Below are 27,755 nucleotides of genomic sequence, written 5' to 3'. Positions count from 1 at the left end.
GAAACCACACTCATATAATACACACACATACAAGCAGTGCAGCTTTGGAAAGGTCTAGGTCCTTACACACCTAAGTTACTATACTATAACAGCAAACCAGTGACAGCAGAGGCTATGGCCAAAGGCACAAAATGTATTAGCTGCAGTGCCCCCCTGCCACCCCCAAAACAGACACAGCGCCCAGTGACTCCACTCCAGCAGCATGGCCACTTTAATCGTTTACCCTGTCTACAACTGAACTCAAAACACCACCTTGTCTGTAGCCAACAGCCAATTGGCTAGCTGGTGTAATCTCATTCACTACATGTCTGACTAAACAAAGCCGCCAGTCCCTGATCTATTTCCATTGATCTAGTGTTGTGGGTGAAAGGGGACAGCTGGGTCATGGGGTCAAAACTGTCAAGCATTCAGACTGTGCTGTACCACATTGGGAATATGGGAGTCGACCGGAAGTTTGTAGTGTTTACATTTGAACACTTCCTGATTCCAACGAAAAAATCCCTATGGATTCCTGGCTGTCCTGTTCCATCTTCCACAGTCCTCCCCCATCTGTGTTTCCTGTAGTGGATTTTTTTTTTTGGGGGGGGGGGGGGGCTCACCTTTGGTGTCATCATAAATGTGTGTCCTATGGGCATGGCAACACCTTCCCCTCACATTCCAGAATTCCAGAGCTCGCCTGCTCTGCATTCCTCTGCGTTCTCATTCCAAAGGGAGTGCAGCAAGAGCACCACAACATCTTTTGCTATCTCAGTTCTATGCATTTGTATAAAATAGAATACACAAATACTGGTATTATACAGGGCCAAAGCAAAACGAACAGCAACACTTTTGATAAATTATTTAATCACCCAATTACATTAGAATGAATCTTAACACTGAAAGCAAAAACAACGACTTCAAAAAGTGTATGTATGTAAGTCTCTTGTGATAAGGATCACACATGTCCTGACCAGCAACACACAAACACACACCTGGTACCAGATGTGAGATTCTGTCTGTGTCTGGAGGAGGTCCTATCCAAGTTTCCGTGGGATATTCCAAACTGTGGAGCGGAGGAACATTGTTCTACCTCTGGGCTCCATATTGAGTCTTAAAAAGCAGATTAAAAATGCACTCCCTCCAAAAGACCGCCAAATGCTTTGGCAGCATTAGAACAATATCTTTGTAGAAATGTCTGTATGCAGATGTGTGTGTATAAGTAAGCCATATGAGTCTTGAGCTGTGTATTGAGTCATCGTCTTTGTCAAGCCAAAGTCGCAGTGCAAGAAAATTGAAGGCTTTGGCAAAGTCTATTCCCTTTCCTTCGTCTCTGTAGAAATGCAAAGCTCCAAGAAAAGCATCTTTTTTTCAGATGGAGGTCCTCGTCCAGTGCATCACTTCTGCATCCTATGCATCATATGCATAATTTCCTGGTTGGTGAAGTTCTCTTCCTGATGTGTCACTTCCTGCTGGAGGAGGGACCTTTGTGAAATAGGTAAATAGGCCTCTGAAATCCTGTAACAGGACAGAAGAAAAGGCTTTTATGATGTGAAAGACCTTGTGAGCAAAACCAGCACAAGAGGAAGGAGGATGGAAAGATGGATGGATGGATGGATGGATGGATGGATGGATGAATATGAACAAAGGGAGATATAGTGAGACAGAGGGAGATAGAGCTAGCTAGACAGATTGATCAACAAAGGGAAAACTATGAAGAGAGATAGATAGAGAGACAGCTTGATGGATAAATAGATGCCGTAGTTCCTACCTCTGGCACTGATGTTGGGGGTCCCCAGCAGCTCATAGCTGCTAAAGCCCACCTCTGACGTCAGGTAGCTGGTGAACTGATCTGGCTTCAGACGAATACTGCAGTAGTTTCTGTATGTGGTCTCCTAACAGAGAAAGACAGCGTGAGAAACGAAGACCGTCAGAAGTCACTATTATTATTTACCTCCAAAAAGGTCATCTGAAGATGAACTCTTCTCCTTTTCTTTTCCACTCTTCCATTCTGCCCCCTTCCAGTCCCGTATCCAACTGACTGTTTCTCCCATGTGTTCGGTGCATCAGCACATGTAAGGCATGACGACTAGGCCTCTGCAACTCCCTCCCTTCTTCAAACCATTTAGTCTCCAACTGTCTCCTTCACCATCTCTTTTTTGTCCCTCCCTCCTACTCTCTCACTGCTTCCTTTATCTCTCTCCATCCACGTCTCTTAACAACCCCCCACCCCCGTACCCTTCCTTCTTCAAAACAAACATAGCTCCTACTCTCTCACTCCTTTCTTCGCTCTCTCCATCCATCTTGCTTTAACCCCTCTCAGCCCCCCCCTCTATCTCCGTACCGAGATTCTCTCCCTCCCTCCCCTCTCTATCTCCGTACCGAGATTCTCTTCCTCCTGCAGTAGCTGCTCCAGGGCTGCGGCTCCAGGATGAAGAGCCCCCCCGTCCTGAGCTGCCGGTGGGCCCGGCGGAAGAGCCGCTGCAGGCCCCTGTCGCCCCAGTTCAGCTGCACCCACAGCGTCAGACCCAGGCACAGGATCACGTCGTACTCCTCCTGCTGGCCAGCCAGCTGCTCCTCGCTCTCCAGCACGTAGTTCTCCTGTCGGGAAGAGAGAGGGTGCCATCATGAAGGGGGGTGGGGTGGTCTATATATGCTCACAGGTTAATGCTCACGGTTAAATATGCACACAGGAGGATGTGGGGGGTGGGGGTTGTGTGGAAGATAGAAATGGTACAAATACAACTTGTGGTTCATTTGATCACGTTGTTTTTTTCAGTACATTGACTGGACAAAAAAATTAATAAATGCAGTTTAATACATAGCAGATTCCACAGACCACCACGGACTACCAAACCAATCAGACTGTTGGGATTAAAGGACACAGTTAATCTGCTAGGCAAACACAGGGGTGCCATTATAGGGCAACACTGTTTAGGTCACAGCCTGAAGAGAGTAGAAACATGAGGAGAAACATGAGTAATTCAGTCTGACACTACAATGATGGTGCGACGACATTTGCAGGAACCCATTCTGTATGTATGTTTCAGACAGACAAACACCACAGAAAAAACCTGCACCGCAAAGCTGGTGAAGCTCAGACATGGAAAGACCCTACAACCAGTCAAACACTCCAGCAAGAACATGTTACAAACTAATGTCACACGGACCAAAAACACTCTTGCACAAATGTCAGGTATATAACTAATGTCAAAAAAAAGGCAGACAGACAGACAACCAAAACAAACAAACACACAAAACGCACAATACAAAGAGACAAACAAAGACCATAAACCACAGTGGACCATGCAGATCTCAAAATAATAAACACATAATGGTTAAAAAAAAAAACAATAACACCTATGCTACAAGAAAGGCCCCATAAATCATTAACTTTAGTTTACACATAAGACATTATGACAGCAGTCAGAACTTTGTCAAAACACGATGTCTGCTAAATAAATGATGGCATTGCAGCCTTACGAGCTTAGACAAACAATGCCTAAGAAAGACACGACAGAGAGAGGTTGAAGGTTTATCCCAGTAGATTGTTCAGCAGGCTAGTTGTAACATTGCTGATCCTCGACATGAACTTGAGTTAATGATTACTATGCAGAGATATCTTGAATTTAGCAAGTTGTGAATGAAAGCTGTGAAGTCCAATGAAATTCCTCCAGTTCCCATCCCACCCTGGCCATGTTCAACCACCATCAAATCCTTAAAAAGGTAACACTACAGAACCAAATGGCAGCTCTATGTCCAAATCTACTTATTATGACAGCCACAAGCAGACACACTACGCTGGACATTGGTGTGTGTGTGTATGTGTCTACACCTTTCAGTAAGGATGAGTTTATATTTATTTACTTGAGTCCTTGAGTGTTTGTGGCCCTTTGAGTAGATAGGAACTGACTCTGATTCAGGATGAGACATAGCAATGTTATGAAAGACAACAGGGTGAGCCCTCATGACCCACATTCAACTACATTGTGTGTGTCTGTGTATGGCTTTTCTGTCTGTTGCCACTTAACATAACCATTGAGCAATACATTTCTCTTTTTCTCAGTCACTCTCACATACTGTACACACACACACACACACACACACACACACACACACACACACACACACACTTCCTTCTGAGCCTGCACTGGCAATGTGTAAATGCTTGGCGTTGGAGAGGTGTGGCTGCATGAATACACTGGCTTCATATCAAGACTCAGACGGAGAGAGCGAAAGAAAAGGGAGAGGGAGAGAGTGAAAGAGAAGGGAGAGGAAGAGAGAGAGAGCGAAATAGAGGGGAGCGGGAGGGAGAGCAAGAGACCAAGGCACAGAAATCATGAGGCAAGGAACAAGTGAGAGCGCAAAAGCCCAGAGAGAGAGGGAGGAAGTTGGCTTGAGCAGCTGTAATCCAAGGTCCCTTGCAAATACACCCATCCCCCAACCCCGAGACAGAGAGAGAGCGAGAGACTGAGAGATGGAAGGGGGGGGAGAGAGAGGGAGGGAGGGAGGAGTGTAAGGAGGGAATTCCATCAGCTACTCATCAAATTCCACTCTTGCGTTGCATGTGCAACAATAACAAGACATGTTTAAACACACATACACATGCATCCGATGGCAACTCCATGTCATGGGGAGTGTGAGATGGCAAGGCTTAGACGAGAGTGTGTGTGTGTGTGTGTGTGTGTGTGTGTGTCAGGACACTGGTTGTGCCAACAGCTGTCCACAGCTATACACACACACACACACACAGCTGCAAGACAGTGCAGGCCTTCATACAAAGCACGTTTTGAATAAAACAAAGCACTACACACTTTGAAAAACCACAAACACATTTTGGAGACTGCATGCATATGTGTGAGAGAGAGTGTGTGTATGTGTACACTGACAGGTTGCTTGCTGCTATAGCAGAGATTAGAAGGCAGACATTTTCCTATCTGTGTCTGCTAGGTTTCCCCATGAAAGGCCATTTTGTAATAGCTATTTGCACTCTCTCACTCTCTCCCTCCCTCACACACAGACACACACACACAGGCCATAGCCTCCTGTTGGTATGTGTCCAACAGAGAGAAAAGAAATGTAGGAGACCCCCACAATGCCGTAACATGCAGAGCAAGAGCAAGTTAAATATCGCTTACAAACCTTAATCTACAAGTTCTGCTTCTCTTACTTCTTCCACGCATCTACACACACAGACACACACAAACACACTCCCACACACAAAGAGACCGCCATCTTATGACCTAGCCCCACAAGAACCTCTCAAACCACCAAACTAATCAATCTAGTCATGCGAAAGTATCTGCCACCAGTGTAGGATAGTATGCGCTGCCATGAACTGCTCGGAATCTGGGTAAAGTACACTGTCTGAAAGACAGACTGATAAAGGTTTAAGGTTATCAAGTGTCTCCCTGCAAGTGCTGCAGTAAAACTGAAGATTACTCAACGGGCAATGCAGGTTTTTTCCCCCTGTCTAGTCTTAGAGTACAGCACTTATCTGCTATATCCCTCATTCTACAGTGACTTGCCTTGAACAACAAGCTAATGTTTTATCCTCATGCTTCAAAAAAGTAGCAAAATATTGTCTCTAAGTGAGGTGTGTTAGTATGTGCTGACTTTTTAATATGCTGACATATGCTTGAGTATCTGTGGATTGATATGAGCTGTCATTGAGTCAGCAAAAAAAAAACAGAAGTAGTGTTCACCAAGGTCACGGGTTAAGACCTTACCTTCATGAAAAACACATTGTGAGGGAAGCCCATGTATGAGGTTTCTGGAAGAAGGGGTGCAGTGATGGGTCCTCTGCAGAGGCGAAATGATAGCAGGAATGGCCTCCGAACGGCAGAGGGCGCTGCTGTGAGCTGCAGGTCCATCAACGCAGCAAACACCCCTCCCACAGCTTTCTCATCTTTGTCCAAATGGTCAGCTTTCTTCCCAGCCTCCATTGCTACACTGTCCTGTTGTACTTCCTGTTTGGGTCTGTTTGCCATTTTGTGCTGGGCACTGTGGTACGGGGCCCCTGTTGGCTGCATCTCCGACAGATAATGACGAAGATTCTGCCGTGCGATGCGCACCAACCCTCCGTCAATGTCTATGCCCAAAATGTGAGCTGGGTCCCAGTGCCTGGCAATGGCCAAGGTGACATGGCCAGTGTTGCAGCCCAGATCCAGCACTTTCTTCCTACGGAACCACTCAGGCTTCAGCACGGCCAGCCGTGGGTCCTCAATAAGCCCAGGCCGGTGGTAGCCATAGAAACGGCTGTAGTTGCCATACTGATACTTCCGTAGAGGTTTCCGTGGCTTCTGCGAAGGCTGAGAGGAACTTGTGTGGTGGCTTCCTTTGGCTCCGCCTACAATTGGTGTTTGGAAAGTCTGGCTAGTTCTCCTGTCAGCACTGGGGCCAATGGTTGGCGTAGGGGTGATTGACAGACGTTCTGAGCGACTCACAGTGCGCCGGCGCTTTCTCGAGCGGGAAGAAGGCTGCCCAGAGAGGGCAGGATCTGTGCTTCCTGGTGGGCGTACCTGCGACCCCGAACCAGGGCCTGATTGCGAATGTCGCCGTGGCAGTATGGGTTGAACCACCTCATCCCTGCAGTTGATGGAAGTGTTGAGCTCGTAGGGCAGAGGGGAGACCCGTGCCTGGTTCTTCCCAGGCAATACAGCGCCCCCTATGGGCTCCTCTGTCACTGCGCCTGCCTTCAACACCACTTCTGGCACGCCACCTGTAGGCTTTACCTTCTCAGACTCTGCCTGCTCTGGGGGTCCCGCCCCGTGGTGGCGATTGCGGTGCCTCCTCCTCTTGAGGGGCGAAAGCAGCACCCCGTCTCCTCCCCCACTGCGCCTCCCACTCAGGTTAAGGGGGTCTGTGATGTCCTTGGGCACAAGGATCTCCAGCGGCTCGCGACCCTTCGCGGGCAGCGGCGAGGTCTCCGGCGTGTGGACATTCTGTGTCCGGCTGACATCCTCGTCCAGCAGGCTGTTGAGGTTGAGTGGGTCAAAGATGTTCCCTCCCAGCAGGAAATGGGAGGGGAGGACGGGCTGGCTATCTGAGGCACGGCGGCGGCGTTTGGCAGGGCCGGCGGGACGCACGCTCACATTCATGCTGTAGCGGCGCTTGGCCAGCTTCTGAGATCCGGGTTGGGGACCCTGAAAGCCATTTTTGTGCTGCAGAGGCTTACCACCCACACACACACCCACAGTGCCCCCCTCTGACAGGCCCCACGCTGGCCAGCAGAGGGGCAACTGGTTCCCCTCCTGGCACCATTTTAGGAGGGTGCATGTCTTTGGGGGCGTGGAGGTGAGAGAGCGAGGCCCCACCTCCATCACCTGCCACAACTGTCTCTTTCTCCAGTGACATCTCAAGCATCTCCCATGCTCATCCCTGGCTGCAGTGTGCACTGATCCTGAGAGAGAGAGGACACAGGGGAGTCAGTCAAGCTGCAAACAAATGAACCACATTTTCTCAAAGATCTCCTATACTTACTTTCTGTCTTCTGAATGTGTGCCCTGGTTTGCTCTCAATCAGCAAATTAGTACAGAGGACTCTTTTATGTGCCCCCTCCAAGATACACACAGCCACACACACGGTTCCTTGGCTTTATGTGAGAGTTTGAGGTGACACTCCGCGTGTGGTGAGCACTGTGACCCACACTCTCCCCTGCGTGCTTGTGCAAGATGCTGCCCCCTCTCGCTCGTATTGGGATACGACCATTAGCATAGGACCGCCCTTGTTACGAAACGTCACTCCGTCTCATGAATAATGCGCTAGCTCCAGAGAAGAGCTGGGCGCACAAACACGGATACAGAGAGACTGTCCCCCCCCCTCCCTCTCTCACACATACAGCACTGCCTGGTCGACCGTTTCTCCGCCTCTGCTGTGCTGTGCTGAGCTGCGCCTGCCTGCCCCCTCCCGTGGGTGCTCTCTAAAAAAGAGAGAAAAACACACCCGTCAAGCTGTCCTCACGACAGATTTTAAGCGTGCCCTGCAAGTATCCTGATTCTGCGTGCCTCATGAGAAATTGCGCGGTTATTAAAAGTCTAGTCTAAATAATGTTCCTCAAAAGATCGACTCATTAAAAAACATCTGAGTTGAAAAGGCACGGCTCTTGAAATGAAGTGTGTGCATGAATGCTAGTAAGCTCTATTTCTCTAAGTCTAAGGACCAGTACACGGGAGACTGAACTCCTGTATCTCACTGAGATGGAGTGTAGCCACGCTCTTATATTTCTCGACAGACCCTCGCTGAGACTTACGAGCAGCTATTCAAACCAATCAAATACGACACTGTTTCTTGACCTCCTAGTATAAGCCAATCATATCTTTTTCCCAGACAAGCATGGGCAAGCAGTGCCCGCCTTCTATGTAGTAGGTATCCCAGGCACTGCCTGCACCATCTTTAGTCACAAAATATCTCATTATTTAGTGTAAGAGAGCTTCACATTCACGAAACACATAATATTATATAAAAGAGGCGTGGTTGAAATTGTTGCTATATGCTTTTCGTCCCCATAGGTTTTACTCTGGGTTGTTTGTTTAGGTGGTTTTGCTAAGAAATGGGGATTTGGCACGGACACCCCTATCTCGTGTAAACAACCTTTAGGTTGTATTATTTCGGGGATGACCACTGTAACACACCTTGTACTGTGTATGGTAACATATTGGTGTCAGCAAAACATGGAAAGTAAATCGGTCATTTTACGTCAGTTATGTAATGTAATATAATTCTTGTCAATATCCGAGTGCTGAACGGCTTGTATGACACCCCTCCCCCACTTTTTTCCCACTGTGTATGCATGGCAGGACTTTGCCTTACGGAAATCTAATGCAGTGTGGTTTAGCTGTGGAACAGGAGGTTACAAGAGACATATCTCCTGAAAAGTAAATTTAGTTTCTGTTGTTGCAGCGCACTACGTGGTCTATGCATTATCTCAACTAGACATGTTGCTTGCATTTGGTTTCACAACAAGCATTAAAGTTACGTTCCCCCATCTCAAATTTGTTCTGAAGTTTTGTGATCACTCCTCACGAAATACTGAAGTCTGCGCTGCCGCTGTGTAAAAAAAAACGGTTGAGTAAGTGGCGGTAAATTCCAGCGCGTGAAGACCCTCGTTCTTCACAGAGAGCATATAGTGACTTACTAACACATTCTGTGCAGTTCACAGCATACTATTATTTGGGAGTTAAAGGAAAAGGAAGGAATCTGTAAAGGGACTTCAAAATGGAAACGAAAATTGGTAATCGAATTGTGTTAAGTTAGCCTACTAGATTACTAGTTACAGTGGTTGTCTAACATTAACTGAATCACATTATCACTAACAGATATGTTAGTAATGATAGCGATATCTTGCTAAGTACAATAGCTAACGTCAACAGCAAGTAATTGTAAGTTACTATCGATGAATTCGGCAAAGTTGGTAAATACAGAGATGCCATCTGCGATTTACGGTTGCAGATCAGACATTTGTAATAGAAAAATGACCTGTCTTAACCCTGTCAATGAAAAGTTAGCAGCTAACTTAAGTCAGCTCGCTAAAACATGTTCGCTAATCGTTTCTTCTCTGATTTTCACCACGCTTCAAATGTCATATACCTTATGAAAACATTGACACAGCTCGACAACAGGTTAACCAATTTGGTTTGACTACTTGGTGTTTCTCATCTAACCAGTTAACCACCTTTTCTTTCATGTAAAGGTCAAAAGGAGAAGCCAAAGTTTGCTCCCCCGTCAGCTCGTGCCAAGCAGCGTCAGGTTAAAGAAACGACCAAGTCAAAGGATGGAGACACGAAGCCAAATATTCCAAGAGAGATTAATGAAAAGATAGCAACAGATACAGAAGAACAGGACTATGGAATTGAAGAAGTAGGAGTTGTTTTTAAAAAGGCTATAAATTTGAGTGAGAAGCAAAAGCCTTGTGCAGGCACAGGAGGGAAAAAAAAGGTAGGGGGTCAAGATGACCAAGCAGGAGGTATGGTGACATTTTCAGAAAGTCAGTCTCTCTCGGAAATAAATGATGAAGCAGGGAGGGAGGGTGCTGAGAAGAAAGAGAAAAAGGAAAAATTGAAGAATAAAGCGGAGGAACCAGACACCGGGGGAGATGAGGATGCCGATGGGATGACAAAGAAAAATAAACATGTGCAAAGGACAGGAGACACTGGGGCTGCACAAAAAAACAGGAAGGAGAAAAAGAGGAAAGAGAAGACTGAACAGATGCCCAAGGCCCAAGAGAAAAGAGAGCATGTGGAAAAGGTATTGAGGAAAGTGATTTGAGCCATTAACAGTGTTCTCCCCTGTATATATTATAATCCCTCTCAAAACTGTTAGGCTAAGTATTTATTGTGTTGAAGGATGTTTTTATAGTAGAGTATGGTGTACATAAGTTAAAGGGGGTGAGGGGGTATTGATCCATCTTCACAGTAGGGAACTATATTTTAAGGCCTACCAGCACAGGCCTGACATGTTTGTATTGTGGCAAATGTGTCAGTTTCACACTATAGTTTAATTTTGTTGTACTAATTACAACCAACCTGGTGTGGAGTACATCCATGACCATTTTGGAGCAGTTACTCCAACCTTGTGACCTTTAGCTATGAAGTGCAGCATTGTTGCAATTAAGCATGAGTGCTTGTGAGGCCCACACCAAATATTCTCAGTTAGTACCACACTTTTCTGTGTCCTCACCTGAAAGGTTTGTGAATGTGATATGGACAGGGTCTCATCCAGCCAGTCACCAGGCAGTGCTTGGTTGTCAGCCATTTTTAATCTGACCTGTGAGGCCTATTAATAGCTCAGTTGAAGGCAAAGTACAACGTATAAGTGTGTCTGTCTGTTACAGCTGGGTTCTCCAAGAACGCCCAGCAAAATGCATGTATGATTGTAATTCAAGGTACAGCTATAGTGATTCTACCCAAAGTCCTTAAAGGCAAGTCTTGCCACATGGCAGTCATCTTGGCAACACCTTTGGATAGATCCATGACTCCACAGGATGGTTAAACAGATATACAAATACATCACGTTAACCCACGTTTAAATCTGACAAACGGTGTGAATTTTTTTTCCCCAACCACTCAAATAAGGCTGAAAAAGACATTATTTGTGTTCACATGCTCACTGCGCATGCCCCAACTTTCACGGCGCAGTTATTACTATGGCAACAGTGGCAACAAACAACGTGCAGGGCAGGCGAAACATCAGTAATGCTATTTCCAACAATGTGATTGGCTCTTTATAATACAGGGCAGGACTTCCAGTTACAAATCCGCCATGTTTAGTGATAGGGATTCCTTCCTATTTCCCCCATTAATTTTCCCGTCAGTGATTTGTCTCCTCTTATAACGTCTCTGTTCTAACCTAAGTTACAGCGGTGTAGTGCATGTATAGTGGTACCTTTTGTTAGAATCCCAGTGGACAGGTCAAATAATGTATCGGATGTGCGAGTTGATGAGTGCGTGACACACCAATACACGCATGCCCTGTCACAGTGAGTCATTCAAGTTCCTCTTGGTATGACAGACAAACACTCAAGTGCATGCGCTTGCCCATGTGAAGGCTCCTTTTGGTCTCTTCCTCTTTTCTGTAAAGAGACACAGACTGTGCTACACTAGAGCTGTATCTGTCAGAATTGCTTGCTCTAATTATCTAATTTAGGAGCCATCCAAATACATTTCAGCATCAATATTTTATAAACAATAAAGTGAACTCATTCTGCCCCAGTTTCGTTTGTGTTTTGCTACTCCTTGTCCTCTTCTTCTCTCGTCTCCTAGGCTTCAAAGACATTGACTGACAGCCAATATGACAATCTCTTTGACAGTGTATTGGGTGCCTCTGAACTGGAGACCTGTATGGGTATGTAAAGAGTGCTGTGAGTGCGTGTGTGTTGTCCTGTGTGAACCGTTATGTTGGGTGTGTCTGTGTGACCCTCTGTGTTGTGTATCTGCAGAGGATGCCAGAGCAATACTGTGTGAGGTGGAGTTACTGCAGGCCAGCATAGACCAGGGCACCAACAAGTAAATATATACACACACACACACACGTATACACCACACACACACACACGTATACACCACACACACACACACATGTATACACCACACACACACACGTATGCACACACACACACATGTATACACCACACACACACGGTTACACCACACACAAACTCGTATACACACACACACATATACACACACACACATACACACAAGTATACACCACACACACATACACAAACACATGGATTTTATAGCTGCTTTAATGCTAAGTGAGTTATAGTATAGTGAAGGCTTACATTTTTTTTACCTTTTCCTCTCTGAATAAGGATGAATAATGAATCCACACAAAAAAAAAACGAACTTTCACATGTTGTAAATCACCTGTTGAGATGCAGGAGCTGCACACATGCACATATACTGTGAACGTTGATGGGAGTAATCATCGGGTCTCACGGGGTGAGATAAGCCCTAGTGTTCACGAGAGTGTACAGCGACTGGAATAAATTAACAGAGAGCAGCCTTTTACTGCTGAAAAAAAGGAAGTGTAGAATACATACACAACTCAGCGAATTTGTATGCTACCGTGTGTGTGTGTGTGTGTGTGTGTAATTACAGGGTGAGGGAAGAGAGTGAGGAAGAGGGAAGTAGAGACAGCTGTGAAGAGAGGGAGCAAGAGGAACACGAGATCTATGAGGATGGGAGAGAGGAGATGCAGCGAAGCTACAAGGAGAGAAAGGAGACGGGTGCAAAGGGTGGGAGCTGCCGGAAGAGGAGAAGAGAGGAAGAAGAGGATGATGACAGCGAGACCGATGAATGTATGTAGCCTCAGTCAGATCAGTACCACGTGATGTGCCGTATGCAGATATAGTGTGTGTTTGTGTGTGTGTGTGAGAGAGAGAGAGAGAAAGAGAGTTTAGACTAAATCATGAGAATGTGGTCGGAGAGATTGATATGTGTGCACTTGTGCGTTTGTTAAGATGATTCTTGGGTGCAGTGCAGTAGAGCAGAATGTAAGAAGTGGAGAAGGCTGCAGGATGATACAGACCCTTCAACCCTGCCCAACAATTGGACCTGTAGAGAGAACACAGGTATACCCACGCACACACACACACACACACACACACACACACACACACACACACACACACACACACACACACACACACACACACACTCTGAAACTGATGTCAGTTTGCCCTAAAGACTGGACTGGACTGTCCCAATATAATATATATCTGAGCTTTAATGGTGCTGTAGCTTCACCACCAGTCACCGGTCATATTAAACAGGCACCTCACTTTACATCAGCTCATTCCAGCTCTCAAATTACACTGGATCACATGTCCAACAGAGGTAGGGGAGAAAAAGGGCAGGTTGTCTAATCATCTTTTTGATACGAAGAGGCTGGTTAAAAAAAAAAAAAATAAGAACAGTGCCCTCCGAGTCTTTTATGATTGTTTTGAAGTTGACATTACTTGAAAATGTCCCCTCTTGAAATTTTAATTTCATTAACAACAGAGATGTGAAACCCAGAATGACCTCTTGCATAGTGGAGCCATGTTCACAAGCCACGTTCACAGACAGTCGAAGTGTGCTAAGAGGTGTGTGTGTTTGTGTCTCTGTGTGTGTCTCTCTCTCTCTGTCTCTCTCTCTCTCTGTCTTTCTCACTCCCTCTCTCTCTCTCTCCCCTCCCTCTCTCTCTCTCTCTCTCCCTCCCCTCTCTCTCTCTTCTCTCCCCTCCCTCTCTTCTCTCTCTCCCCCCCCCTCTCTCTCTCTCTCCCCTCCTCCTCTCTCTCTCTCCCCCCCCCTCTCTCTCTCTCTCTCCCCCCTCTCTCTCTCTAGATTCAGCATGTAATAGTTGTGATGTCCCAGAGGACAGCTGGAGTGTGTCTAAGGAGGAGGAGTTCTACTACTGCAGCCTTGTGCCTGGTTCACTGGTGTGGGCCCAGCAGACTGGCTATCCCTGGTACAGATACACACACTACATGCTAACACAAGCGCACACACATACAGACATACACACACATACACACTTCACAAATAATACGTGTGTGACATTGCATGAACCTTATCTTTACCTCATAAACACTTACTCATATAGACATGATCACATTTCTTCAGAACAGGTGATTCTTTTGTGTATATGTGGTGTGTGCAGGTGGCCAGCCATGATTGAAAGAGATCCGGGCGCCAATGACTTCCTGCGGTTCAAGACAAGAAGAGACCCTTTCCCCGTAAGGAAACACCATCAACCTGAATGGGCCTTCAAGACATCAAAGAGCTATTGGGTTAACAGCCAGGCGAGCATGAGTGGACTGAAATGAACAGTCTCCTGGAAATGACTGCAATTATGTATGTGTAGAGTGACCAGTAGAGGGCGCTGCTACCCCGCCTGCCATAGCAGATCAACAAAAACAGGCACCCTTCTGCTGCAGTGTGTGTCTAGTACGCTGCATTAATCCACAGTTCTCCTTTCATGTGAGTGTGGAATGTTAGGGCTAATGTAGTAAGTGGACACTGGCACACGCAAAGTTAATTTGCGTGTGTCTGTGATGATGCAGTCATGATTACATAATTATGCCATGCAAGTATGTGTGACGGACCTGACAGGGGGTAAATATAGGTGCAACCTCTCTGTGTAGTGTCCTACACAGACAATGTAACATGCATGATGTTGTGTGTGTGTGTATGTGTGTGTGTGTGTGTGCAGTTTAAATGCCATGTGACATATTTGGGGAACCCTGTGTCCCGTGCGTGGGTGCAGCGCTGCAGAATTAGAGACTACAACGACCTTCCAGAGCAGGCAGCCCTCAATGTTAGTCATTTTCTCTCCCCATAATCCATCCATCTCTCTCTCTCTCTCTCTCTCTCTCTCTCTCTCTCTCTCTCTCTCTCCCCCCCCCCCTCTTTCTCTCATACACACACACTCCTTCCTTTTTTCCTCCTAATTTTGAAATGAAGATATGTAGAGAGGTTGTTCAATCGTATCAGTGCTACTACATGCAAAGTGGTCGTATTTATGGTATGTGCAATGGTGGTGGTTTCAGATGGTGAGGCAGCAGGCGTATAAGAAGAGACTGAAGGATGCCATAAAGATGGCTGGACAGGCACAGAAACTCCGTCTAGAGGTATAGTGCTCACACGTATCTACAAAACACAACAAACATATGCCACTGATATTCAACCTTGGTGTTTTGTGCTGGTGATCTTTGTGGCCACTAGAGGGAGCTGTTTATCTCTTTGTCTACCTTTCTGAAGTCATTTCTGCTCCCTGCTTTAGTGTCCCACACTAATTAGCTAATTTTCATCCCCTCGTAACCGTGTGCACGCTTTTACACAGTTATGAAACACTTTATGTATCATGTTCATGCCTCATGATGAGTTTCATATACGCTGTATGAAAGCTCTTTCATCCTTCATCTCCATCCCCTCATCCTCCATCATCCCACTGACAACCATGAAATCTGCCGTCTGAACCCCCTCTTACCATCACTCTTCTCTCTCTCTCTCTTTATCTCTCTCTATCTCTTTATCTCCCTCTCTCTCTCTCTTTATCTCCCTCTCTCTCTCTCTCTCTCTCTCTCTCTCTCTCTCTTTGTCTCTCTCTGTCTCTGTCTGGCTGTCTGAAGTAGGATTTATCTGTCTGCTGGCTCAGTGGAAACTGCAGCTTCAGCCAAACATCTTCCCAAAACCAAAACGGACACACAAGCACACATCCACTCACACACACACATTCCCTTATGGCTCCTGTTACACAGGCACTCACATCCACAATGCACCATGTTTACAAGGTTGGTCCACTAGGTTATAACGAGGTTTGTGTGTGTGAGTGACTGTGCCTGCATTGTGTAGTTGTGTGTGCATATATGTACATGTACCAGTAAGTGTTTGAAGTTGTCTGTGTTTGAAAAAAGAATGTGCATGGAAATATAAGTATACATACATTTGGCAATACAGAAGCTTTTGTCAGAGGTTGCGAGTCACATGTCAAGAAGACCATCTTGTCAGCTTTGGTTGAACCCCACACACATGCAAAGTGGACACACTGTACACTTACTGTACACTTACTGTTCAAACGCTGCACACGGGCCGTCACAGACGCGCACAGTCGCCTGGTGTGTAGACCCGTACAAGGCATCTGTCAATCCGTCAGCCTGAGTCCAGGAGGTTCGTGCTGCAGACCAGGAGTCTGACGGGAGCTGGACTCTGTAACAGCCTCCTGCACGGCGGCCATCTGGAGCGCCGACTCAGAGATGATCAGAGAGAGAGGGAGAGAGCTGGCTGTGGAGATGCTGTGGTCAGTGGGCTTGTGTCCGTAGAGCTGGCCCCCAACATCACATACTTTGGGAATGTGTGTGTCGGTTTTTGTGCCAATATATGTCTGTAGTTGTGTTGTGTCTGTAGTTAGTGTGTGTGTGTGTGTGTGTGTGTGTGTGTGTGTGTGTGTGTGTGTGTGTGTGTGTGTGTGTGTGTGTGTGTGTGTGTGTGTGTGACTGTGTGTGTATGGTCATGGTTATTTATTTGTACAGATAAAACTGCATGAGTTTAAAACTGTGAATTTAAATGTGTGTTTAAATGTTTAGCTTCCTTCTTGTGAGTCTCTCGTCCTGTACCTTATCTTCCAACGTTCTCTCCTACAGAAACGTTTGAACAGGTTTGGGTTTATGACACGCCGATCAACAGATGGACAGAACTTGGAAGAGGATAGTGACATTGAAGGTAAACACACACACACACACACACAAGTGCATGCACGCAAGTGCATGCAGTTTCAAAAAATATTTTTCACATGCAGACTCATAAACATCCATATGTACTGTAAGTACTGGTGACGTGCAGGTGTGGTTGTGTGTGTAGAAATTTTAGGACTGTTTGTGGAATCCAGTGGAAAGGGAAGTGGCAGGAGGAAGAAGGGAAAAGACTCTGGCGATGAGGTCAGGAATGGCACACACTCACACTCACTCACTCACACACACACACTCTCACACACACACACACACACACACACACTCACACACACACTCACACACAGACACACTCACTCACACTTTCACAGACACACACTCACACTCACTCACACACGGACAGACACAGACACACTCACACACACACTTAAAATGGAAAAACATATATCTTCAGAGTTTTGGCCCACTGCCTCTCATGCCAGCTATTTACTGAGATATCTTAACCACTGTGCACTTGTGTTTGTGGGGCTGTGGTAGGAGGTGAAGCCTCCACAGAAGCTGAGGAAACAGACAGAAGGTATGTGCCCATTGACACAGTACTGACTCTTATGCCCAAATTTATAGGTTCCTGTCAGTGATCGTTTGTTTCATTCATCCCCTTTCCAAATATGCAGAGCGAGTAGAAGAACCGAAAGACGTTGCGAAAGAAGTGGAGATCAAGAGCGAAAAGGAAAGCACAGACGAGACAGGAAAGAAGGAGAATGATGAGAAGAAGAAAGAGGAGTGCGAGTTGGAGAAAAAGAGTCAGACAGAGAAACCTAGGAAGGGAGTGGTAGATCAAATGACTGACAATGAGGGGGAAAAAAACGTGGCTGGGCAGGAGGAGGAGAAGAAGAAGAAGAAGAAGCCGGGGAAGGAAAAGGGGAACACGAAGAAAGACTTGGTGAAAGAAAAGAAGGGAACAGAAAAAAAGGAGAATCAGAAGAAGGGAGGCAAGAAAGAGACAAAAGGTGAGAGAGAACATTGGTGGGAATATAGATGAGCGGTCAGGACAGGGGCTCAAGGATAGGCAGAAGAGTGTCATACATGACACAGGGAGAGGGCGGGAGTGAGGCACAGTCCGCAAGAGAGTAAGACGAAGGATTGAGCAAAAGGGAGTGGATGTTTGCGTGTGAAACTGACCTTAATGACCAAATTATCAATGAGTTAGTGATCAGTTTTTTCCTCTCCACTTGCTCTCTCTCTTTCTCTCTCTCTCTCGCCTTCCAGAGATGCAGACTGCACTGAATAAACAAGAGGAACAGAAGATGGAAAGTAGAGACGAAGAGGTGCAAGAACCGCAGCCAAGCCCTGTGAAAGAGTCAGGTAAGAGTCTCCCGATTAGTAAGTAAAAGGCACTCACAGTCATGTGACCTTTGACCTTTGTTGTGTCTCTCTCACAGATGACCAGGCGGTACCTGAGAGTGCCATGGAAACCAGTCTTGATACAGTCCCCAGTGGCCAGGAGCAAAGAAAGGATGAGGAAAAGGAGACAGACTTGGAGAGAGATGAGACAGAACAGATACCTGAAGAAGTAGATGGAGAACAGAAAACAAAGGATAGCACCATAGAGGATAGCACCATAGAGGAGGTGGAGGAGAGTAGACAGGAAGTGGAGGAGGAGGAGCTGATGGGGGAAGAGAAGGGAGAGGGTGAGACAGAGGAAGGACCGATGGATGAGCCAGAAGCAGGACGCGAGGAGGTAGAGGAGAGGCACGAGCAGGAGGAGCGTGTGGTCGAAGGCCTGGGGTTGAGTGATGATGATGATGGGGCTGATTTCCTGGACATGGACCTGGATCTTATGGGCTGCAGGGATGACATGATGAAGAGACCCACTTGCGCTGCAGAGGAGGAGGACGAGGAGGAGGATTTCTCCATCATGCTCTTTGAAGAGTAGAGGTGACTAACCATACCACACCACCCTTACACACACACACACACACACACACCACCCTTACACATACACACACATACACATACACACTACCCTTACACATACACACACACACACACACACACACACACACACACACACACACATCACCCATACACATACACACACATACACACCACCCTTACACATACACACACACACACACACACACACAAAAACATACATACCACCCTTACACACACGTCCCAAAATGTATGCCTAAATACCTCTCGTTTTTACTCCTCTTTCACTCCTGTCACCACTCACGCTTCTCCACTGTCTCTCCTCCACTCTCTCCACTCTCTCTCTCTCTCCCCTCTTGTGGTCTCTCTCCTCGTAGATGTGAGTGCCTTGTGTCTCTTCCTGTAGCTACACCAGCTTCTCAGACAGTCTTCAGTTTTTCTCTGATTCAGATTTGTAACCACTTGTTCATGTTGTTCATAAAAAAAAAAAAGATGATTAATTATTAATATTTAATGATTATTTACTGGAATATAGAAATGATTTGTTCGCATTATTTATTTGAAATACATTTTAACTACACAGTGGGGTCAGTGTTTGTCCATCATTTCACTGTGTGTGTGTGTGTGTGTGTGTGTGTGTGTGTGTGTGTGTGTGTGTGTGTGTGTGTGTGTGTGTGTGTGTGTGTGTGCATGAAAGTTGAGTGTGTACTGGAACTCCCTGTTTTGTAGAGCTGATCAGGAAAGCTTCACACCCACCGCATTCCACCCTCCTTTTGACACAAACCTTGTCCAACACCGGCAAAGATAAGACAGGATGTGTGTGTGTGTGTGTGTGTGTGTAAGAGTGTAAGAGCGTGTGTGTGTGTGTGTGCGTTATGCAGAGCTTTGGGTTGTTTTGCAAAATTCTGTGTGTTTGTGTTTTCCTCTTTGGTCAAAAGAACAAACCAGTGAGAGAGAGAGAGAGGGAGGGAGAACGAGTGAGAGAGGTTAGCTGATGACACAGAGAAGGAACAAGGGAAGAAAGGCAAACAATGGCTTCCTGCTGTGTGTGTCTCTTGGAGAGAAATTGATAGAAGTAATCAGACAGAGAAAAAAAAGGGGGGAAAGGGGAACTGTGGAGAGGGGGTCCTCACATCAAACACATCCTCACGATCCTATGTGTGTGTACATGAGCACATACACACACAGACTCTCTCAAACACAATCCTATCTGTGTGTACACGAGCACATACACACAAACACACACTCTCTCAAACACAATCCTATGTGTGTGTACACAAGCACATACACACACACTCTCTCAAACACAATCCTATGTGTGTGTACACAAGCACATACACACACACACACACTCTCTCAAACACAATCCTATGTGTGTGTACACGAGCATATACACACACAGACTCTCTCAAACACAATTCTATGTGTGTGTACACGAGCACATACACAAACACACTCTCTCAAACACAAAAGGAAGAAAACAGGAAATATGGAACAATAGGCCAGCCTGCCTGGGGACTCTGTATCTCAATGTGAGGCTGAATTATTAATACACACACGCATACACACTCACACACACACACTCACTCTTAGGAGCCCCTAGGTGTGTGGCCACACACACACATATACACTCTTAGGAACCCCCAGATGCGTGGCCACACACACACACACAAACACACACTTACTCAGACATTCACACACATGCTTGGATGGATCAGACAGGCAATCCTAGGAGCTGTCTACACACAAATATCAGCTGAATGATTGCCGTGATGAGCTGACTGCAGTGTTTTGTTCAGGCTTCTTAAAATAAACACAGACATGCTCACCTCAAGAAGCTGCTCTCAGTATTTCCCCTTTGGCAGCCCAGCATTTCACCCAAAACATAGGCAGTGCCATTATAAAAACATTATGAGTGGTCAAATTTTCAAATATTTCCCTGGCAGTTCCTTATGGTGCTGAGGACACTAGGACTATCATGTAGTAGAACACCCATCTTATTTTCTTTGTGTCTTCTCAAAGATCTCAGGGTCCTAATGTTCCTTAAGGTTCTCGAGCCTTTCAAGGTCCTCCTCCAAACCAGTACTTATGTGCTGTCTTCTAACATTCTTCTGGCCCCATCTCCAAAAACAAGGTCTTGAATTCCTCGGGGACTTTCTAGTTTCTACTGTCACCTGGCCACGAGACTCATGATATCACTCCCCCGCCTCCACTGTCCTCATCGTCCTCTATCTACAGTCGCTGTGGCATATTGACTTCCTGTCCCAGTCTCTTTATGACTCCCATGCTGGTGTCATCGTGACCTGATTTGTGTAGTTTTGCTTCTGAAATGACTGGATTTAAACAATGGTGGAGTCCATGAAAATGTTTGCCATCTCGTCATTGTTTATCAGTCTTTATGCCTATATCTTGGGCAAGTGTGTGTTAGCCATGCGTATGCCCACAACACGAATTAAGTTGATGTGCAAGCTGTGTGTGTGGCATAAGTGAATGTTTTTTCTGTATGTTTTCAATGTGTTGGTGTCGTGGGGAAGAGAAACAAGAGGAGAGGAAATGGGGACCAAAAGTGACTATTGTTTCAACCGTGCCTCAGTAAACAGCTGAGGGAGAGAGCGAGAGAGAGAGAGGAAGAGAGGGGTGGAAAGGGAAGTGTCTGAAAACAGACTGAGCTTGACGGCAACTAGTTGAAAATCCAGATCACGTTGTCGGAGAAGTGTTCAACACTAAAGTTAGTATGAGTGTGTATGTATGTGTGTGTAGGGGCTAGTCTCTAAACCGTACACTAAAGAGGAACTTTATGCAAGTGTTGATCCCTCAAGACTGGCGGTGGGACGACCTTCTGGTGAGTTCTGTCAACACATTCACGCATACAAAGAGCTAGATATACAACATATAACTACTTCTCATTTACAGTTACTGGTTAGTTTGTGGTTACAAAGACGAAAAGAGAGTCTTATCCAGACTGAAAAAAAAGCAAATTAAGTTTTTTTCAGTGAGTAAAACTGTGAACTGTCAACACTCTGGCTGTTTGTCTGGTGTCAAATGCAGTTAGATTTAATTTAGCTTTATCCCGGTGTCAGACTGACACAGCAGTTCAGCTGGTGTGAAACGTTGGACTTCATGCCTGAGAGAAAGACTTGATCTGAATCCAGGGATCGTGGGACTGCTTGGGTAGAGAGCGGTTGACCAGGGGTCTTGAATCCCTGAATACATTAACTGTACGCAGTCTATACTAGAGTGTGTAGATTTGGAATGGCCATCTCACATCCGATATTAACTGTTAGTCTGATTGACTCTGTTAGTGACTATGTAATGTCTCATTTCTGTTTGAAGACCTGTGTTTTACACAGTAGTCTGGTGACTTTGATTACGGTTGTTTTATTGACACTTACATTGACTATGTCCAGTGTAGGTTATATGTCTCAGATAATCTAGGTTTCTGTTATTAGCTGTTTGCTTTTTCAACATGACTCTCTTTAGTGGCCGCCTTCGATTGACTGTGTCCCTGGAGGCTGTCTCAGACGGTGTCAGACTGTCTTAGTGGAGCGGGAAACTTGTTAGTCTGATGAGAGTGGACTGAGGTGTGGGGGCATATTGACTGGTAATGGACAATTCCTGTTAAAAACACTTTACTACAAAATGGAGAGAAACACTGTCATGACTTGTCCTGTTCATAGATGAGCAGCGATGGATGTCACCATCCTCAATATGAGTTTTGAGTTAATGTGAACTTGTTGCGTCACCATTTTCGTCAGAGTTCACCCATTAAAGTTTTCCAAAAGCAAAAGGTTGCTTTAGCCTGGTCTAGTTCAGTTGGCAGCACAATGTGTTAAACACTCCAGTGTCATAGGTCTGATTGATCCCCGGGAGCTGACGTACTCATAAAATATATACTCTACTAGTACAGTAAGTCTGGATAACGTCTGCCCCTATCCAAATGGGAAGGAAACAACTACAATGTATAGGGTAAATGATTCCAGACCACTGAGACATACATATGTACATACATATGAAGACATACATGTTATCAGACATCTATCAGGTGTTGAGACATACATACGTACATACATATGAAGACATACATGTTATCAGATGCCTGTTGACCACTGGAGCACCTGCTGCCGCTCAAACCATTTTAGCTACTGGGGGTTTGAGGGGAGGGGGGGTTGTGGAGGTCATATTGACAATGTCTGACTGTGTTTACTCCTCATTAAGTGATATAAACAAAGGGGTTCTCTGCCAAGCCCCTTACACCCCCCTCCCCAGGACTTGAGCATTGAGGATCACAATGAGCCTCTGGAGAAGGATGACAGGAGGGGGTGAAGAGTTTAGAGAAGTGAAACAGAAGAGTGGTAGGGGTGACAACATCATCTCGTCTTAATCCGTAGTGTGTCCCTTTGTTAGATAAAGCAAGAGAGGGAGAGGGAGAGAGAGAGAGAAAGGGAGAGAGGGGAGGGGTGAGGGGAAAACAGACTGCTCTGTAATCTCCAAACATAAGGGGGTGTGGTCTGGATTGGAATGGGCGGGGGTGGGGGCATTAATGTACATCTCGCCTGATCTAGCTCCATAGAGTTAAGGTCACCAAGGGCACATCTGCCTGGCAACCAGGGGCTGTCACAACAACATCAACAACAACAACAACAGAAGCAGCAGTGGTGGTGGCTGTTGCTTCTCACCAGAAAAACAATGTCAGGATTAAAATTTAAAATTAAAACTCATCACATCATCAGGGATGTGGGGGAGGGCTATGGGATTTTTTTATTTATTGAGTTGAACACACACACACACACACACACAGGCTACACAAAAGGAAATTCACAAATACATAGCCTCCACATTTTATATCTAAATTCAGGTCAAGGGAACTCTTTAAAGTGGCATGTTTAGTTTGAGGTACATTTATGTTTTTAAATCGAATAGGACCTAAAGTATCCAAGCTATATGGTGTCCTTTGATGATAGCTGATCATTTTATGAGGTTGTTAAATCGTTGTAGTCAATCTATATGAATCATATAATCGATATATACTTTTGATATTCAAATTGGCAAAATATTTTGAAGTGTGGTTGTCTAATTACAATTGATTTGCAATTTGCTGAGCTAGTAGACTATTGGCAAGTCTCATTCATTCGTCATGGCAACAGCTGAGGCGAAAGCAGCCGGTCTTAAAGCCGTCGGTTCCAAAAAGATGCCCGTTCCTGTCAACAGAAGACGAACAGGCTATCGCACGTCCCCTTTAAAACATGAATTATGTGATTATAGCCCCCCTCCTTCTCTCAACCTCACTCTCCCTCCCTGGCAGAACGCATTGTTCTCGCACTAAAAAGCCACGCAAGGCCGTCTCTTCTCGCTGGGGAGAAAAGCGTTAATCCGCGAAGCGAGAAGCCGAACCGGCAGTTCCGGACACCTTCAGTACGCATCTGTTTCAAGGCAGAGAGGACTAACGAAGACAACAAGCGGGCATTCTCAAGAGCGAAGAACGATGCTATGACCGTGAATCCCCCCCCGCGCTGGTGTGGAAGCACGGGGGAACACTGATACCGGGAAAGCAAGCCCGCAGTGTGTGACAACACGAGCGGACAGGCTGGCGGAAGCGCCGGTCAGCGGTAAGTAAAAGTTGGGGACCGGTTGGGGAGTGAAGGGGCGGTGTCTCGGATTCCTTGGAACGGGACAGATCTACAAAGAGGAGCAGTCTCCGTACATAACCTAATGTCATCATCTCATTGACACCAGAGGGCTGGTACCGTGCCGAATAGATCATGACTAATGTTTTGACTTTGAAAGAGACCGTTAGCCTATCAATCCGTGGTGGCCAGATAAAGGAAATTGTCACAATAATTTATTTTGGCAGATAAATAATTCTTGATCTCGGTCTGTGTCGACATATAAACAAAGAAAATGTGTAGCAATATTCTGTCTGATTGGAAGAAGGTGTGTGATGGGAGAAATGTAACGCGCTACGTGACACTGAGGGAGAGGACCAGTGGGCTATTGGGATAGCCAGTCTCTTGTGAGTGCCCATCTCTTTAAGCACAGCTGTCTGCTATTTTGGCCCGCTCTGTCATGCCTGCAAACCCGCATAATTAAATTAGGCCTATAGCATATGTTTGGAAACTATTGTCATATCTGAACGAGAGGTGTCGTGGTGGCCTATTGATACTCGACTCCCTGCGCGTTTACGCCTGGCTATCAGTGTCAATGATGACTACAATCTCCTAACCGCTTAATCATTTCGAACGCCTTGTTGACAGAGCAATCAAGCGATGTGAAGGAACTGGAATGGAATCCCTTAGTGTTACGAGCCTTGGATTTTGACTGGGAGAATCTGTTCCCTCCTTCGCCATCCCTTTTTTTGTTTGATGTCTCTGTCAGGAGAAATAAAACCGCCGCGCGCTATTGTGTCATCGGCTTCTCGCCCCCGGCGAGACGCGTGTATGGCCCAAATTCAGCCAATGGCATTGCGGTCGAATACAAATGAGCTGTCAGTCATCTTTCAGATGATTTTATTTTCGGCGTAAAGAGATCCGGTGCACAATAAGCGCAAGATGTGTGTCAAATCGTTTGCACGATTTGGAAAAGCCGGCTATTGTTCGAAGCGCCTTTTAACATCCCATAGTCACCGACAGTAGTTCGAATCGAAAATGGAAGATAACAATTCCTATTCTGTGTGGTCATCAATTCTCATGGGACAGTGTGACACCTAAAATAAGTCCCAGGATCACCTCAACATTGAGGTGGACAATGAGTGGGGTGGAGGGGGGCGTTGTCGGTGTTTCCCTGCTTTGACTGACAGCGAGGGAGAGCTCTTTGTGCATCTGCGGCGGATCTCTTGCCCTACTTTTCTCGTCTCGCTCGCTCCATCCCGGCTCCTCGCCTTTTGTTAGGTCCTGCCTTGACCGCACGGCCGCTTTCTGCCGCTTGCCTGCGTGTTGCGTCGGATGGCGTTTGGCTGCGCCCAATAGGATTTGACGCGCGGCGTTGCTTTTGACATGCGGCCACTTCCGTGCGTCAGGTGGGGATAAAGGAGCGACGACACCCTCAAAACAAACGAGCGCACATAATGTCACATCAATATTAATGATAGACGGTTTCCTTCAATAAATAGAACTATAAAGCTTGAGACTCTAACTAAAATGAAAGATATTTAGGTTTTGAGTCTAGGCTATACACAAATATGAAATTGACATTAAAAACTGCAGACCACACCCCAACCTACTATCTGTCGCACTCTGGACCCTTGGCCAGAAGGACAGAGGTCCACACTGATGCACACACACATAACACAACAACAACAACAACAACAACAACAACAACAACACTGAAAACAACAATCAGCTAGTTTGTGACTGAGGCTGCATCCTGAATGAACATCCAGTTCCATCTCTTTTAAAACATACTTCACTCTACAATCACATGAATCTCTATTCCTTTGCTTCTCAGACTGTGAAACCCTTGCCTGCTTTAACACCTTTCCTACCCCTCCTTTCTGTCTCTCGCGCTCTCCTCTCACACACACACACACACACGCACACGCACACACACACGCACAAAGACTTTCTCTGAGTGTGTTGACTTCTGTCTTCCCCTAACCTTAGTCACGCGATGTCTGAGGCATCTAACAGCGGCAAGCTAACACAGTGGCCTCAGTTCCAAACCTTCAGAGAGCTTAAAGTGGTCATGGAGAATATCCTGTAGCCTTGCATTCAGAGCAGGGAAACTTAATTCCTGCTAGATTGAGGTTATGAGACACATTCATGAGTAAGCATTCAGATTTGAGGCAATTATGCAATAGTATCACTCAAGCTACATTTACATTTAGTCATTTAGCAGACGTTTTTATCCAAAGCGACTTACAAGGATGTATACACATTTTACATGATGGCACATCAGGAGCAATTAGGGGTTCAGTGTCTTGCTCAAGGACGCTTCAACAGGGAATCGAACTAGCAACCTTCTGATTACTAAACGACTTCTCTACCTCCTGTACCACTGTCGTTAAAATACTTTAATTCCTGCCTTCTTTGTCCACCACCTGGCACATGCACATACAAACCCCAGATACTTAATAAGTACCCCTTTTTGTATTATATATTTTTCAAACCATTTTAATTTCGCGCATGGCACCAACTTTCAACCGCAACTACGTGTTGTAGGAACCGACAACTGCGTTTGAGTTTTAATTCTATGAGACCACAGGAGCCCGGCGCCTCCCCCGTTGACTTCCCTTCCCACTTTAAGCGCAGAATCGAGCACCACCCACGTTTTCCTGACCCGCCTTCATTGGTGACAGCCAGGTAGCGATACTGTGCCCTTAGCATCGGCATTGCTCCTTGTTCATCACCGTTGTGGAGGCTGCAATGGGCCAAGTAGCCTAACTGCTTTGAACAATAGCCCACCAACAAGCAAGCTAGTCTGGCGAAAATTAGCCTCGTCAACGAGTGAATCTCAGTTATCAGGCAACTTAAACAAAATGGATTTAGCCTAAATGATTAATAGTGTATGCAATCCTATTTGTATATCCGAAACGTTAGCCTATCCGTCACCCCTTTTTTTGTGGAGCTGTGGCCATGGACCGAAGTGTGAGCACCCCAAATTGGCCCTGCCCATGTCTATCTGTTTCCCTTGTGTGTCTTGTTATCTGTCTATCCCCTCTTTGTCGTCTCTCTCTCTCTCTCTCTCTCTCTCTCTCTCTCTCTCTCTCTCTCTCTCTCTTCCCCTTGCTGTCTTGTCCCTATCTTGGTCTCTGTCACTTTCTTTTTCAGTGTCCATCTCCTAACCTTCCTCCACTACACACACACACACACACACACACACACACACACACACACACATATTCTCACCTTTGTTTCTTCTCCTCAGGCGGTGAGGTGCGTGTGCGTGTAGGGGAGTGATGGCCCCGCGGCCATCCTCAGGGGAGCTATGGGGCCTGCACCTCATGCCCCCGCGTATCCTGGTGGACTGCTGCCTGCCCAACGGCATGCTGGTCTGCCTCGAGTGCCTGCGCGAGGCTCCACTGCTCACTATCAAGCAGCAGCTGTTCACCGAGGCCCGCAAGTACCCACTCTACCACCTGCTACAGGTAGAACACACACACACACACACACACGAGAAAAACAGCCAGATGAACACACACTCACACACACACACACACACACACACACACACACACACA

The 27,755-nt window shown here is 46.1% G+C and overlaps 3 protein-coding genes across 6 annotated transcripts in view; 2 read left to right on the top strand and 1 right to left on the bottom strand.

Annotated features, from left to right (window-relative positions):
* Positions 1 to 826: 826 nt before the first annotated feature.
* On the bottom strand, positions 827 to 8,166 carry LOC105891464 (7SK snRNA methylphosphate capping enzyme). Its single transcript, XM_012817642.3, has 5 exons — positions 7,459 to 8,166; positions 5,706 to 7,378; positions 2,359 to 2,577; positions 1,748 to 1,871; positions 827 to 1,494 (listed from the first exon to the last, which is right to left on the bottom strand). Exons 2-5 carry the CDS (start codon positions 7,296 to 7,298, stop codon positions 1,439 to 1,441), a joined length of 1,992 nt encoding a protein of 663 aa, XP_012673096.2. The 5' UTR covers positions 7,299 to 7,378; positions 7,459 to 8,166; the 3' UTR covers positions 827 to 1,438.
* Positions 8,167 to 8,356: 190 nt separating this feature from the next.
* LOC105891465 (zinc finger CW-type PWWP domain protein 1) lies at positions 8,357 to 19,256 on the top strand. Its single transcript, XM_031585534.2, has 17 exons — positions 8,357 to 9,208; positions 9,668 to 10,221; positions 11,736 to 11,817; positions 11,912 to 11,978; positions 12,579 to 12,778; positions 12,941 to 13,051; positions 13,806 to 13,929; positions 14,122 to 14,197; positions 14,674 to 14,778; positions 15,011 to 15,091; positions 16,604 to 16,682; positions 16,821 to 16,897; positions 17,186 to 17,225; positions 17,323 to 17,658; positions 17,918 to 18,013; positions 18,091 to 18,586; positions 18,961 to 19,256. The coding sequence occupies exons 1-16, from the start codon at positions 9,193 to 9,195 to the stop codon at positions 18,582 to 18,584; spliced, it is 2,538 nt and encodes an 845-aa protein (XP_031441394.1). The 5' UTR covers positions 8,357 to 9,192; the 3' UTR covers positions 18,585 to 18,586; positions 18,961 to 19,256.
* Positions 19,257 to 20,889: 1,633 nt separating this feature from the next.
* Positions 20,890 to 27,755, top strand: part of zgc:158659 (uncharacterized protein LOC791141 homolog) — a 25,102-nt gene continuing 18,236 nt past the window's right edge. The window contains exons 1-3 of one of the 4 annotated variants that reach the window (XM_031584802.2): positions 20,890 to 21,425; positions 22,064 to 22,184; positions 27,443 to 27,662. In XM_031584802.2, coding sequence (XP_031440662.1) covers positions 27,474 to 27,662 — 189 coding nt within the window. In that variant the 5' untranslated portion in view covers positions 20,890 to 21,425; positions 22,064 to 22,184; positions 27,443 to 27,473. Of the gene's footprint in view, positions 22,185 to 23,056; positions 24,190 to 27,442; positions 27,663 to 27,755 lie in introns of those variants that run through there. The other 3 variants (XM_031584803.2, XM_012817641.3, XM_031584801.2) reach the window with 3 other exon arrangements.

Source organism: Clupea harengus, chromosome 18, assembly GCF_900700415.2.
Source record: "Clupea harengus chromosome 18, Ch_v2.0.2, whole genome shotgun sequence".
In the NCBI taxonomy this organism is placed as follows: domain Eukaryota; kingdom Metazoa; phylum Chordata; class Actinopteri; order Clupeiformes; family Clupeidae; genus Clupea; species Clupea harengus.
This window is presented reverse-complemented; position numbering and strand designations above follow the sequence as displayed.

Coding starts and splice junctions, on each gene's coding strand:
- LOC105891464 (XM_012817642.3), bottom strand. CDS start 7,298: ATGGAGGTGGGGCCTCGCTCTCTCACCTCCACGCCCCCAAAGACATGC. Junction 2,578..5,705: donor ACAATGTGTTTTTCATGAAG/GTAAGGTCTTAA, acceptor TCTTCCCGACAG/GAGAACTACGTGCTGGAGAG. Junction 1,495..1,747: donor CCCCAACATCAGTGCCAGAG/GTAGGAACTACG, acceptor GTCCTGTTACAG/GATTTCAGAGGCCTATTTAC.
- LOC105891465 (XM_031585534.2), top strand. Junction 11,979..12,578: donor ATAGACCAGGGCACCAACAA/GTAAATATATAC, acceptor GTGTAATTACAG/GGTGAGGGAAGAGAGTGAGG. Junction 14,779..15,010: donor CAGAGCAGGCAGCCCTCAAT/GTTAGTCATTTT, acceptor TGGTGGTTTCAG/ATGGTGAGGCAGCAGGCGTA.